The 16,146-nt window shown below is 36.1% G+C and overlaps 1 protein-coding gene across 2 annotated transcripts in view; it reads right to left on the minus strand.

Moving 5' to 3' along the window:
• LOC149533714 (UDP-Glycosyltransferase superfamily protein) overlaps positions 1-16,146 on the minus strand; it is a 77,052-nt gene that overhangs the window by 45,423 nt on the left and 15,483 nt on the right. For both annotated transcript variants that reach the window (XM_089807888.1, XM_089807887.1), the window contains 3 exons: positions 710-900; positions 466-571; positions 176-323 (listed from right to left, as the gene is read on the minus strand). In XM_089807888.1, coding sequence (XP_089664014.1) covers positions 176-323; positions 466-571; positions 710-900 — 445 coding nt within the window. The remainder of the gene's footprint in view (positions 1-175; positions 324-465; positions 572-709; positions 901-16,146) is intronic.

Genomic DNA, 16,146 nt, shown 5'->3' on the forward strand with positions numbered 1-16,146 from the left:
CAAGGTAGGAAATTTATGGAGTTCACCTCTGTTGTAACTTATACATGGACCAGTTCTTGATTGTTATCATACTCAATATTATTTGCATTATTCTGCACCATATCTTGTCAGTTTTGATTAATAAACAGGTAAAACTGAAAGAAATTATTCAACATTAAGGAGGCATAGTAAGTACAGGTAAGCCCGAGGTGGACCAAACTGATCCACATTGACGGCAGGATAGAGCACACTTGGATTGATTCCTTTTGCATGCAGAGATTTGAATGTCTTAGCAAAAACCGATGCAGTGAACTTACTGTTTACCAAAATAAGATCTGCCATCCCTGCATAGTTTGTAAACCATATCCAAACTGATAAACTATTCACATAAAGTATATGAAGAAGATAGAAGCAGCTACCTGTTATTAAAGGTCAAAGCTATTAAAACATGACATAATAAATTGAATAAAAGGCTAAAAGACAGACCAGTCGAAGCTTCTTCAAGCATATCAATAGGCATACGATACAATCTCCTTAACATAGTTGTGTGTTGTGCCAGCAATAAATCTGGAAAATGACAATAGAATATAACCTGCAATAATTTATGATCAATAAAGTACTGATCCTAGAAAATTTGTTAGACAATCATCCACTGATGGTTAAAGCATTTTTACAAGTAATAAACAGTTCTTGTGACACTTTAAACCTACACTAAGAATACATGGCCTACCTTTGATGATTTGAGCTTGAGAACGGGAATTACAGCAGACACTTGATCAGTTAGCACGACATCAAAAGAAGGCCATAACAGCACCATACAAATTGCAACAAAGATACATCGAATATAAGCACATATCGCATGGAATCTGTAGAAAATGTGCCGTGGTAAGAAGCTGCCATATACTGTGACAGGGAAAGAGTCTGCACATGGTCAAAGCCTCAGTTTAAATTTACAAATAAAAAATGTTAGAACAAGTCGCTGTGAAATAAATTATATTGATGGCCACAAGTGATATCAGTAAAACAATGGGACTGAAAAGCACATCCAATTACAATAGAATGGTATTAAGGTAGAAATCAGTGAAGATTAAAGATGAAAACCAAGAAGGAAAAATTGCATAGTTATATTTCTATATAATAGTCAGCGCAGAAGAAGAAGAGGAAGAAGAAGTATTGGCATCATCATCATCCACCACTATCACAGGACCAATGCAAGATCTGGTAATAATCATAAGAGAATGTCTTAGGCTAAGCACGTTCAGCTGGATAATCCTAGGAGGAAGCATGAAACTTTCCCTAGGGCCTTGCCTTAGATCCTACAGGCCGGTAAGTCTGCTAAGGTGGAGAGAAAATTTGTCATCCTCCACATCCCAGCCTGTCGGCCATGACAAAAAAAATCGCAATAGAGAGGATAACAATAACTTCTGCAAGGCCATTAAAATATTTTACGATTCTAGAAACATGTCTATGTTCGCAAAGCACATGAGCTTGAACTCTGGAAAAATGCTTTACTGATAGGGTTTAAATGCAAACTATTATGCTCTGTTACACTATTGGTGAGCATTGTCTAGGATAATTGAGTTTTTTGCTAAGTTTTTATGTGTCGAGAATACCATTAGGCTGGCTTTCCTTCTGCACAAACTCAAATACTTAGGCTATTCAAAATTTTCAATTTCTTAATTTTACATATACACATTAGGCTGGCTTTCTTTCTTCACAAACTCAAATACTTGACTATTCAAATTTTATAAAATCTAAACTTGACATATACCTCTAATTTTTATTTTGTTCTTGACAGAGGATTGTCTCCTTGAGTTTTGCTAGACTGAGGTGAGTTCTTGTGGATCCATTTCTACTTGGAATCATGAGCGAATTTTTTTTCTCATGGCCGGCAGGCTGGGATGTGGAGGATGGCAAATTTTCTCTCCACCTTTGGAGACTTACTGGCCTGTAGGATCTAAGGCAAGTGTCAAGGCCCTAGAGAAGGTGTCATGCTTCCTCCTAGGATTATCCAGCTGAAAGTGCTTAGCCTAAGACATTCTCATATGAATATTACCAGATCCTGCATTGGTCCTGTGGTAGTAGTGAGGTGTAAAAGCCATATAAGATTTGCAAATCTATTATGAAAATATAATGGATTAGAGTTGGACCATTGTGCACAGAGAAAATTATTGGCACTGAAAGCTTGGCAATCTAGGTGGACCAGGTTTCCCTATTCAAAGGTCTAAGTGTGAGAAGATTTATGGTGATCAGAGAATATCCTTACAAATTCAGCATATCATGATACAAACTCCAATGTACTAGCATATTAACTTGCAGTTTGTGGTGCTTTCAAGGAAAGAACAAGAAAGATATTTCAATATGCGAAGATACTTGGTAGTGCACACAAAGAGCTTTTTAATCCTTATGAAGAACCTAAAGATTATCTATTCATAGAATTGATTATGAGATGTTTATGAGGACAAATGAAGCAAGTGAAGACAGATAAGTAGTTCAACACAATCCTAACTTGAGAGTTATAAGTTTGGCGTTGCCTTTTTGAAAAAGTGACTCGCGTCACTTATTGTAACTAAAAGTTAAAGTTTGGGCTTTATCTTGTAAAAGTTAGGTAAATCCTAACTTGTTTCCAAAAAGGTAGTTATTAGAAGTAATCACTGAAGTAGTTACTAACTTACTAGAACTGGTCACTATTAGCATATTATTATATTACTTTAATGGTTATCTTTTGTATACTATGTAAATTAGGTAGATAAGATTGTTTCTACAATCTGCTTCAATTTCTTTAGAATCTTTCTATTTTGTAACGATTGTAAATGTTTTATAATGATCCCTTTGAACATTTTTTAAAATAACAAAGTTTTTACCAATTACTTGCCTGATATGGTATCAGAGCTAAGTCTTTTCAATAAAAATCACTTCAAAATTATTTGCTCATTAAAAATTGTTGAATTTTTTAAAAATCTTGCTCTCTATTCACTTATTTTTTGTGGCCATTTCTCAACGTCTTTGCAAATCATGAGCTCAATCCATCTAGACTTTGCGTCTGTAAATTTTCCTGGAGGTCATTTTTTTGTTTGAAAGACCCATTTTTGTCTACAAATCGCGTAAGTTTTTATCCCTCTACTATTGACACCTATCCTCTTCGAGTCATTCCTGTACACTATTGTGCGATGTTGTTGTCTTCTCTTCTGGAAACAACTAGCCAGAAATTTCTTTTTTTCTCTGTGCTTTTGACCCCCGCCATTTTTCAGCAACCACTTTTGTTTTGGACGAGATCCAAATCTAAGAATCGACAGCTTATATTTGTTCATTTCTTCTTCTAACAACCTTCTCCCCCACTTTCAACCTCCTACAAGGTCGTCTCTATCAAAAACATTCATTTTTGCAGCATTCTGTCATTTTTGAAGATTTTTACAGACAGACAGCTACAATTTCATTCAAAACTCTCTTTTTCCATGCCAAATTAAAAATCCAATTGCAGATTCTTGGTAGGCTTTTTGACATCTCAACAAAGTCGTCAAAGTTTTATGGATGCCTCGGTTTTTGTGCCTCAAATTCCATACAAGCCGGAATTTTATTCTGATTTCAGATTCCTTCTGGGTTTGTTGGCATCTCTAGGTCTTTTTCGGAATTTCTGGGGTTAGTTGGAAAATTTTCTCAAAAGCTGTGTCGATTATACTTCATAATTTTGAAGTTTGTACCTACATTTGCCTATATTTTTTGCATTGGGATTTGGGTTTTAGAGTCCATGCTATCGCCTCTTCTTTATTTATTGTTTTATGTACATTAGATAACGTACAAGATAATGTTATTGACCAACTTAATGTTGGAGGGTAATTAAAGATTCAACAGCAAAAAATTTAACACCTAGAAGCAGCACATGCTAACAATCTTCAAACATCACTACCTTGATACAATTGTTTTGGGAATAGAGACTCGTCATACCACTGTCCAAGCATATCAGCACAAGATTGATGACCACATCAAGAAGTTATTATCCTTCTCAAGCTCTTTGTGTTAAGTAACATGGATCGTCTTTTGCAAATGTAAATAGCATGGCCATTGTTATTGATGTTTTTCAAATGTAGATTTGAGGAAGAGACATGTCTCTATAGTTAGTCATGATTAGTTAGTATATTAATAATATAAATAATCATATGTATAATATATAAATTATTATATATATATAAAAGAATATTTATCTAATGATGATTTACCATCAATAATGAATCTCGTGGTCATATGAATCTGATTGTAACGACAAAATTAACACTCCCTCTTAGTTAGGAAGGACTGATATAGAACATATTATGTTCTTGAGTATATGAAGAGATATCATCTTAGTATGATATTCCTAGAATGGAATATTTAAGGATATCAACATAAGTTCATCAACACACACATATATATTAACATATATTACATATGGAATTGGCTTCGATTCACAATGAGGCTAAATTTCTCAACACTTCCTTTTTAGCAAAGAGGGAATTGAAGCAATTTCTATAACTTTAATATAAGTTTAAACACCACCTTAAGTATGGCCTATAATAAATTTATGCTATGGTGTCCCACGAGATCCGACCTAAAGAACCATAACAATCTAATTTCATTGTGTCTGGCAAAATCCGGCCTGAAGAACCATGATGAGTTGGTTATCAAGGTGTCCGACAAAATCCGGCCCGAAGAACCATGATACACTTGCTCCAACACATTTTGGTGTTAGGAGATAGGTCTACTATTGAGAAGATCGTCACCTTTCAATAGTTACCTTTTGTTTATTATCATAACTTCTAGCACTCTGGGACAACAACTTAATGTCGTCTATTATGATAACAGGTCTAGCGATTGATAAGATCGTCACCTTTCAATAGCTCCCCTCTAAATATATACATCAATGAAAGATCGTCACCTTTCATGACAATCACAACAGCATCATGTAGTAACTCACATGATATCCACCATGAACCAAGTCAGAGGGTGGATCCACCATAGCTGCTACTAGAGGGTGGAACAAGGGTTTTCACCTCAGACTTCTCTCTCATAGAGAAGAATGCATTACAGAGAATTTATCTCCGAACTTCTCCACATAGAGAAGATATCATCCACAAAAGATTGCAGCTCAGAATTTCTCCCTCTAAACAATGATCCTGGAAAGTCAGGTCCTGTAGTTACTCCCTTTGAGACTCTCTTCACCCAAAGATGCCTCTCTAACTCCCACTAAATCTGATATTAATCTTTCAACTTTCTAGTGTTAAGTCGTTATTTCCTCATTATGTGTACAGGGGTAGGCCTATCAAAATCATGCAGTCACATACATGTATTTTTAGACTTCCTCTAAATATCAATCTTCTGAGCTCCTTATATAAGGTTGTCTTTGATGAAGTATAAGACTCCCTCATGATATAAAAGGATTCTCATAATCTCAATCATCAAAGATATTCGCTTCATGAGCCTTACTTTATCCAGCTGAATCACCAAATGACTAATGAGTTATAGATTTAGACATCTTTTGAAGCTACTGTCATAAGATTGAGCCTACACAATATTTGGTAGCATGTGTAAGGTACCAACCTTCTTTTCCTGCAAGAACATCCCTACACATAAAGGAAAAGATCAAGGCAAATAACTCTTATAGTATGTATAGAATTACAAATAAGAGAGAGACTATAGTGGGTGGATAAACATAATACTCAAAGATAATGAATACTTATCTGTGTATCCTTGATACAAGTTGCTTCAATCAAGGTTTCAACAAATCAAAAAATGCATCCATATAAGCATTTGGCAACCAATAGGAATGGAACATTGTTTCTCCATATAAGCATTTGTCACCAATGGGAATGGAACATTGTTTATTATTCCCCCCACAATGTAAAATTCCTACTTTTGCATCACATCAAATGTGAAAAACTTCTTTCTATTTAATATATCTTAGAGGATTTCATTCATAAGTGTCACATTACTCTCCAAATTCTCATCCATGTAATTGTTCACCAAAGAATCATAATTGTTTTCATCAGGAGTCAAATCATAATGCATCATTCTGAACAAGAGTCAATTTGTTTCCTTGGTCCTAGATTGTTGACGAAGTCTATGAATGAGTGCATTGTAAGAGACCTTTTGTATCACTATAATTTCCCTTCATGTAACAATTTAGGAATTTAAAACACTTTCCCCAATTTTCTTTATTCTTATTGAACATGCAATATTGATCTCAATAGTGTTTATTGATTTAATGGAAGAAGTGTTATGACTTAGTTTTACAATCACTCATAGTGCTTGATTTTCCTACTTGTAATATAGTCTTCCAACTTATGTAACCACAATTATGTTGATCTATTATGTCTTTCCGAAGAAGACGAATGTATGGTATGAATTTGACACTCAATACGGATTGGTTATTGAATCTCAATTATACCATACAATTCTTGAACATTATCCAAGGGGTGTCATCCAATATTGTACGAGTGATCAATATGTTAATTATTAATTATACTAATGGATACAATGAGGCCTTGATAATGGTTAATTATTGATATAATTCTCTGCAATGTATTTTGACATCGTTCTGTAAAGGCATGAAGTATGATCTATTATATTTCCTTGACTGATTTACATAGATGAAGTGAGGGATTATGCCTCCCAATAGCCTCTAATAATCTTTCTTGTGTTGACTCAACAATGAATGATTCTATTCAAAAGTCGTGTAAGCGTGAATTATTGTATTCTTGGCTGGAATGAATAGTTTCTGATTTGATTGGAAGACAAGAAGATTTGCATCTATCTATCTTGATGATTGTCTTAATATAGATCATTGTCCATCATGTCTTGTTCATTGGACTAATCTCCTCTCCCTCCCAATCAATGCTTCTTATTTGTTGACTGACTTGGTAAGTATACTCATGGTATTGAATAGTATAAGACATATGAATGGTTCTAATCTGAGGGTAGTTGTTGTGCGTCTGGCTCTATCCGAGTACATAATATGATTCATGTCATTCATGACATTATCTTTATTGTTTTTTTAGCCCATACAATACTAGATGACACCCCTTGGGCCACCATACGTACATACACTCAAAAGGTAGTAATTGTGGGAAAAATAATCCTGCAAAGATTTATGATCTTTGAGTTTCATTATTTTCTTTCCAAGTTGGGGATCAATTTCAACCATTGCATTTTTTCACACCAATCTTTTGCTTACATCATATATAGTGATTCCTTATCAACCAACCACTAGTGTCCATTCACTGTTATTAACTGAAATAAGGATACTATCTTTAGGCCAGCATATATCCACACGACACCACCTCTTGGAGGTCTACTTTTCTTCTTTGCTCTCTATATTCCACATCAACCCATACTCCCTGTCCTTTTGAGGACAAATCATTCAACCAATAAAATCTTCCTTTGTGGTAAACTCCTTGTCCAGAAAACATAAAATGAGATAAATGCTCCCCCTCTAGAGTTATGCAAGGCATATCCCTAATTGTATGGGTCGACAGATCATATAGGAGTACATGCAATCCTCTTCACTGAACTCTATTACTCTATTTGACCAAACACTATTAGGGAGGCATTTCAAATGTCTGCTCTGTTCGCCACAAATATAATGGCAAGCACTATGATGCAAAATGAACATGTTGTTCGATGCCAAAACTATGCAATAAGAATGTTCGCCGACATTGTAAATATCTTCGCTTCCTTCCATGACCCACATTTCAACAGGTGTCGTGGAATACTTTGACCCAATCTTGCAATGATATTCAATGCTATTTCATCGGGCATGATTCTCCAAATTCCAATTTCCATCTCTTACTTACACAATATAGCTTGATCTTAAACTTTCGTACGATATTTGAACTCAGTACCAGTTTGCATGTGTATTGCGTTCCTCTGTAGTCTTTTGCCTTCTTTGTCTATATATACCTTCAATTGACTTTTGTCATTAATCACATCTTTTCATGGTGATGGTTTCCCATGAGCCATAATGAAGCATTGCACAATCAACTAAGAAAGAGGGTCTGTGGAATACAAAGGTATACACAATGATGTTAAGGATCTGGAAGGAGGCCTCCACACATGCTCGTGAGTTCTGATGAAAGAAGCCATGATATATGCCAATATTTACTGCAATTTATATGATTGCAATATAGTTATTATCATTGGTGTAATTCCAATTACAAATCTAAGGATGCCTCAGGTTAACCTCAATGATGTTTGAAAGATATCCAAACAACCAACATCATATCGATAGAATACATGTGTCAAATACTAAATAAGGGTTGCCTCTATATCATATAGATTGTACTCATAGCCACTAATAATATTAGAAGACTTTCCTGAAGCAACGTCACCAAGCATCAAGGGTAGATAGATTTGAGAGTTTCCACATCTACACTTGATACTGTGAAGCACATGTTTCCAACCGTGGATGAAGCATACATTGTATCCTTGCGTAGACTATATATATGGTGAGATTAATATTACTCTCCACTCATCATCATGTTTGTTTCATCATTCGCACATCATTACTTGCTATTGCAGATGGCTTTTAACCTTATCAAAACCTTATTAATATCAATGACACTTCAGCATATAATTATTCATTCATTCAATGCCCTGTCTTTAGTTTTACTTCTTATTGTTTTATTTCCTTACATTCACAACCTGGCTTTAATACCATGTTAAGCAACATGGTCGTCTTTTGCAAATGTAAATAGCATGGTCATTGTTATTGATGTTTTTCAAATGCAGATTTGAGGACACATAAATATGAGAGGAGACATGTCTCTATAGTTAATCATCATTAGTTAGTATATTAATAATATAAATAGTCATATGAATAATATATAAATTATTATATATATATTATATAACATATGTGTACATATATTATATAATATTATAATATATATAAAAGAATATTTATCTAATGATGATTTACCATCAATAATGAATCTCATGATCATATCAATCTAACTGTAACTACAAACTTAACACTTTGTCACAAATGATCAGTTGCTCCAAATTCCTTCTAGCAAGTCAGCAACTGACATCTAACAACATCTATAGGAGTTGCATGAGACATCTGACAAGAGTAGAACATTCTGTCTAAAGAACCGATTGTTTTCCATCATGATTAATGAATGCATGTCCTTACACGACTCTTACACAAGCATCAACTCAAAGCTATTGGTTGGAAAATGGAGGAAGAAGATATGGTAGTCATCACCTTGAAGAGTCTACCTAAATCTTATGAGCACTTTATAGAGAGTCTCAACATTACTTCCACTAATGTCGATCTGAAATTTCCAGAGTTGTACACCAGACTTCTGTAGTAGGATCATTGAAAACAATAGTTTGGTAGCAATGCCACCTCCTCCTCCTCAGAGCAAGCCTTTGCAACTAAATTCTTTCATAAGGATATGGAAAATCTTAGCAATTGTAGTCATCTAAGCAGAAGGGCCCCTATCAATCTCAGGACGGTTCGAATAAGAAGAATATTGTCACTGTTGTCACAAATATGACCATTTGCTCAAGGATTGTCGCAATCAATTGGCTTCCGAACAACAAAAGCAAGGAGGGTATCATCCTAAAACCAATGTTGTTGAGCACACAAAGGAGAAAGAGTAACACCTTCATGGCTAAAAATCCTACAAACCGTGTGAAATCTTCTAGTTGGCATATAGATTCTAGTGCTTCTCAACATTTCACTCACAGGTGTGATTGGTTTACAAAACTTTCTCCCTTTACTAATTCAATTATATTTGGAGGAGGTGAAGAGTCTATTATTGTTGGAAAGGGTAGCATCTAGATACAGATTGGTGGGAGGAATCTTATTTTCCTCAATATATACTATGTTCTTGGCATGGAGCTTAACCTACTTCCAATGAGTCAAATCATGCAGTATTCTTCTTAGCTTGATGTGTTATTCAATACATGCGAGTGTTCAATTGTTGATCGTGCGACACGTACTACTGTAGTTGTTAGCATTGACGATCACAATCTATACAAACTTGTGGATAGAGGTGATTCTCTTGAGCATGTCTTCACAAAAAAATCATCTTCTATCAGCAGTCTATGGCTACCTGAACATTCACTATCTTGCTCATCTTAATCGAGATGATTTAGTATTGTGGAACTTGACAGGATGGAAAGCAGTACAAGACATCGTTTAAGGATGGTGACTCATGACGAGCCTCCAAGGTACTACAGTTGGTCCACGTTGATGTATGTGGTCCAATGAACACTCCTTTTGTTATTGGGTAAAGGTATTTCTTACTTTCTGTTGATGATTTTAGTAGTAAAATGTGAGTGTACTTTCTTAGACAGAAATCAGATGTGTTTATTGTATTTCAAAAATTTAAGGCCTTAGTAGAAAAATAATTTGATTGTTCTATTATATCTCTTAGGTCTAATAGTAATTGGAGGGGGGGGGGGTTCTGCTACTTTCTCCACTTTCTGTGACATGCACGGCATCAAACGTCAGTTAAACACACCATACAACCCTCAACAAAATGACATAGAACATCACAACTCCACTATTACAGAAATGGCCAAGTCTATGATGGAATACAAAAATGTTCCTAAGTAATATTGGGCAAAAGTGGTGTTTATTGTGGTCTATCTCCTTAATCGATTTCCCACACATGCAATTCCTGAGGATGCCTAGATTGGTCACAAACCTAGCATATGTATGGATTCCAGATGCCCAGCACTCCAAGTTGGATTCCAAGAGTCAAAAGCTTATGTCTAAAGGACACAATGACAACGATAAGGCTTACCAACTAATATAGACACTTATCATCTTATCTTCACTCATAATGTTGTCTTTAATGAATAACGAGGACCATTTCAGCTTTCCTTGTCTGAGTCGAATTCTAAAGATCAACCTTTGAAGGCTTTTAAATTGGGTTTTTGTCTTCCATTGGGTTCACCGAATGGTAGGGATGATGCAAATTCTCTATTTAATAATGCACTACCTTAATTTCCTCTGAATGATGCTAATCTTCCACTTGTTCCTAATCCTCTTCCAACTCCAATTATTCCTCCTCCATCTAATGTTGGTACATCTACTCTCCAACCTAAATAGTAGGTTAAGACCATTAGTGTTCTTCGTCCTAATGAGCTCATTGAGAATAGATCTACTAGAAATAAGGGCAAACAGCCAAATACACTTTACTTTGCTCTCATGGTCAACCATCATAGTATTTATGAGCCCCAAACATTTAAAGAGGCAAAAAGGATCTAGAGTGGGACAATGCTATGGATGCAAAATACCAGTCTTATGAAGAACTACACCGGGGTTCTCTCTATGCTTCCTCCAAGGAAGAAGCCCATTAGCTGCAAATGGGTGCGTAAGATCAAGTATCATACAAATGGTACCTTAGATAAATACAAGGCCAGATTAGTTGCTCAAGAGTTTACACAGCAAGAGGGCATTGACTATATGGAGACTTTTGTCCTACTTCCAAGATGAGTACAATTTGCCTTCCCGCCACTGCAACTCAGTTTGGATGGAAAGTCCATTAGATGGATTTAAGAGTGCATTCCTCAATAACAAGTTGCAGGAAGAAGACTACATGATGCAACCTCCTATTTTTAAGGTTGTCATCGACAAAGACCACCAAGTATGTCTACTCAAGAAAGCACTCCATGGATCCAAATAGGCCCTCGGGCGTGGTACATCAAGATTTATTAGTTCACAGTTTTCAGCATTGCCCTTCTAACAGTAATCTATATATAAAATGCTCTAGTGATGATGTTCTCTTTCTTGTTGTCTATGTGGATGACTTGATCATTACCAACAATTCAACACATTTGATTGCAGAAATCAAACAAAACTGGTCCAAGGATTTTAATATGAAAGATTTGAGGCTTCTCCATTATTGTCTAGGAGTTGAGGCTTGGCAGACTAGTGGTTGCATCTTTATTTCTCAGTCTAAATGTGCCAAGAACTTTCTTTACAGGTTTTGAAAGTTCTGAAACTGCTTCCATGCTTATGGATAAAGGATTGAAGTTGTTAGCCAAGTTTGATTCTCTTGTTGATGAAACCACTTACAGGCAACTATTGGGAAGTCTCATCTATCTCACTACTACAAGACCTGATTTCAGTTTTGCAGTGAGCTACATTTCTTGCTTCATGACAGCACCCGAGGTTGATCATTGGGTAGCAGCGAAGCGTGTACTGCTTTATGTGAGGGGCACCTCTGATTATGCACTTCTTTGCACTAGAAATCACGATTCCAGACTCAATCGGTTCACAAATTCAGACTGGACAAGTTCAGTTGATGATAAGACGTCAACTTTTAGATATGTGTTCAGTTTGGGATATGGTGCAGTCACCTGGACTAGTAAAAAGCAACATGCAGTCTCACTCTCATCTATAGAAGAAGAGTATCGAGGAGTTGTTAAGGCAACTAGTGAGGTAGTTTGGCTTTGTCAGATGCTTATGGATATGCATTTATCTCTAATAATCAAGGAGTTCTCAAACTTGTCAAGAATCTTGTCTTTAAAGAAAGAACCAAACATGTAGACGATCATTGTCATTACACTCGGCAGTTGGTTATAAACAAACAGTTCAGTTGCTGTATATTCCAACTATGAATCAGAATGCAAACATTCTCACCAAGCCTCTTGGTCCAGATAAGTTTGCTAAATTCAGGGTACAACTTGGTGTTGTTGACAAATTAACCATTAAGGTAGGGACTAGTATATTATTATATTACTTTAATGGTCATATTTTGTATATTGTGTAAATTAGGTACATAACATTGTTTCTACAATCTTCTTCAGTTTCTTATTAAAAACTTTCGATGATATACCTATTGTAAATTCTTTATAATGATCTATTTGATCATTTGTTAATATAACAAAGTTTTTACCAATTACTTGTTTACTAGTCACTTGCATAATTATGCTAAGTGCTTACCTGGGTGGTTATCCTAAGTAGTTACCTAAGTAGTTATTCTACATAGTTACAAATTAGTTATTCTGTAAGCCTATGAATACAAGACAATTTGTAATGTAGAGGAGACTCTTACAAAGGAAAAACTCTGAATAAATTTCTAGAGAAACATTTTGATGACTTTTGTGTTTGCACTTTGTACCAAAGGGTTTCTGAGATTGTATAATCTCATGTACATAACAAAAGCATGCATTTAGCTCATATGTTCGAGATGTACTTCCAAGTTATCTGCTAATTTTTCTCATCTCAAATTGGTAATATTTTTTGTCTATATGGAAATCATTTGTCATCTACAGAGCTGCCCCTTTCAAATGCTCAAGAAAGTTGTGGTTTCAACAATCTCTGTAACTGTTAGCAAGATGGTCACTACTCTTCGGGCAAACAGGGTCAGTTTTGGAGATGAATCTGCTGTGACAAATCTGTTTACCAACAAGAGTAAAATTGTTTTTCATGTGTCTTCACTCCTCAGCTAAGTTGGGTTTGAGATTGTCCCACTGATGATTATAATTTCAGCATCAAAGAGATACAGCTTTAAGACAGATGCATACCATAAATTATAGAAACTGAACAGTAAGCTCCAATAGATGCATATGCTTGATCATATTTTATTCATGGTCTATAAAACTAAAAGGCTTAAATTCTTTATTTCAGAAACCGACAAATAAGCTTGAAAAGGAGATTTGCATGCTAGGATTTAATTGCAGGGAATTTTCCAAGGTTGCTTTTGGTAAAAGACGTAGTGGGAAACCACCATTAATGAAGTAACCATTAATAATTAGCATAAGACTGTACCTTAGTCTCTGCATAAAGTTAAATTTTGTAGAGACATTAGGTAATCCAGGGTCAGATAGGTGGAGCAGTTACCATTTATTTCCCTACTGGTCTCTTTATGAGAGGAAGTACTTTCTATTTGGACAATAAGTCAAATAATGAAGAAGACACTTTGACCATTCCTGAAGATCTTAGGAAGGCAATTCCTTTAGCCTAAAAGAAATTGGAGGTGGGAGGGGAATCCATGCTGATTGCTAGTCACACAAAATGCAAAAAAGGAATCTGGTTTACTGGCAATTGAGAACTTCTATGGAGGAATATAGTTTGATTTCTCAGACATTTGACGAAATCTCCTTCAGACACTATTATGAAGGAATGGCAATGTGGACTCTGCCAACACCAGTACTGAGAAGTTCCTGTTCTCAGCGAAGTTCAGCGATATTCCAGAGGAGAGGAACATTTGATGCTTAAGGATGAATGCTTCACTCATGAATTAATCACAATGCTATCTTTTATAACACCTTTGTAAAAGTGCTTTTGGCAGAAAATGCCTATAATTTAAGTTCATTTGATTGCGAGGAGCCAAGGGCAATACTGATCCCTCACTTGGAAGCTGCACACGTGCCATTATTATGCCATTTAGTGCCCTTCCTTGATCATTCATGAGGCCACATGATTAATCCACTCTCATATTGCCTATTCACAAGACTTTTCTCTGATGCATTGATTCTTGTTTTGTTGTTATGTCTGCAGGTTTTAGAGGTTTGATGGATAAAAGTGATTAAATTTCCACAATCCATTAGATTATTGCATGCTGCATGTGGATGAACTGTGTAAATATTTTGGTATCAACATTTCAGATCACACTCTGTGATGCATCATTAGGATGAATGAAAGAGAGACAGGATAAAATGACTCTAAACACTGTGACTAGCTTCAAGGCAACTCCTCCCAGGATTCCCCTTATGGCAGGGACGTCTCAGACCATTGCTTCCATAAGGCATTCTGTACTCTATATGAGTCTATCCTCAATTTTATAAAAATTGTGCTGGGGAGGAGGGTATCATTGATATAGACAAGCTTCATACTCATGTCTCCATTGTAGCAGACTTCAAAACCAAGCTTTGTGCATGCCTACCAGATGCTAAAAACTACAACTGGATCCTCATCCACATTATTGCAATGAGAAGGTTGTATTTCTAGGCACCAATTCAGATTTGGTCATATCTAAAAGGTAACAAGTCCTTGTTCTTCTGCAAAAGGAAGGAGAAGAGCTCAGTCATGTTATCGGCTCCTTTTCTAAGAGGCATGCAGACTTCGCAATGTACTGCCAGGATCTGGCTTTTTTATATTGACTATTTCCATAGTTACACTGTCCTGGGGGACAGGGGGATGACAGAATGGGGGGACAAGTTTCCGGGACAGGGGGACAGAGGGGCCTTAATTTGCAGACAGCAGGGGGACAGTGGCAGGGGACCAAGGGGGGTTGTATATACTACACATATGGTACTTAAAATGCTAGTTATAAAAGTTGTATTGCACTATAAGATATAAAGATGTAAAAGAGTAAATACTTGAACATTGCATTGAAATAGAACATCAAACATTGAACATAAATAGTCAAATCAGTAAATAGTCATCACCGGGACGGCCCCCATCCTCGGCGGAGGTGGCAGAATCTGTGCCTCCGCTAAACAGGAGAATGGTGTCCCCAAGTCCCTAATGCATCCCCATCTCTGGGACGTGGGGCAAAAAGGCGGGGCACACGTCCCCATGTTACCATGACTATTTCCAATTTATTATGAGAAATGTATGTCTGGAAATTTCTTGTGCTTTCACCCTTCAGTCAATTTACATTTGTGGGTTACAAGGGATAAACACCACTGTTTCCCCAGGGCCCAAGCTATGTGTCAAAGTAAACGGCTCCTGTTCTTCTGCAACAGGTGGAAGAAGAGATCAGTCGTGTTATCCAATCCTTTTCTAAGAAGCACGTAGTCTTAGCAAAGTGTCGCCACAATCTGGCTTTGTATATTGACTGGTCTGCAACAGGTGGAAGAAGAGATCAGTCATGTTATCCGATGCTTTTATAAGAAGCATGTAGTCTTAGCAGAGTATTGCCACAATCTGGCTTTGTATATTGACTATCTCCATATTATTCTCAGAGATGGACATTTTGGAAATCTCTAGTGCCTTAACCCTTCAGTCCAATTCCATTACCACAGTTACAAGAGCTAGACACCATTCGTTCCTCAAATGGAGTATCCTAGATTCAGGAAAGTTTCTGAGTCTAGACCTTCAAAAGGTTGAACAGTTTCCATCGGTAATGTATTTCATTTTCAGGCTTTCTTAGCATTTTCTGGTGATGATTTGGTAGAATAACTATATTGTTGTGGCCTTTTTTGTATAGGCATGTATTTTTCCTT

The sequence above is a fragment of the Cupressus sempervirens genome, chromosome 10, assembly GCF_028749045.1.
Source record: "Cupressus sempervirens isolate cs-2001-9-10 chromosome 10, ASM2874904v1, whole genome shotgun sequence".
Lineage (NCBI taxonomy): Eukaryota > Viridiplantae > Streptophyta > Pinopsida > Cupressales > Cupressaceae > Cupressus > Cupressus sempervirens.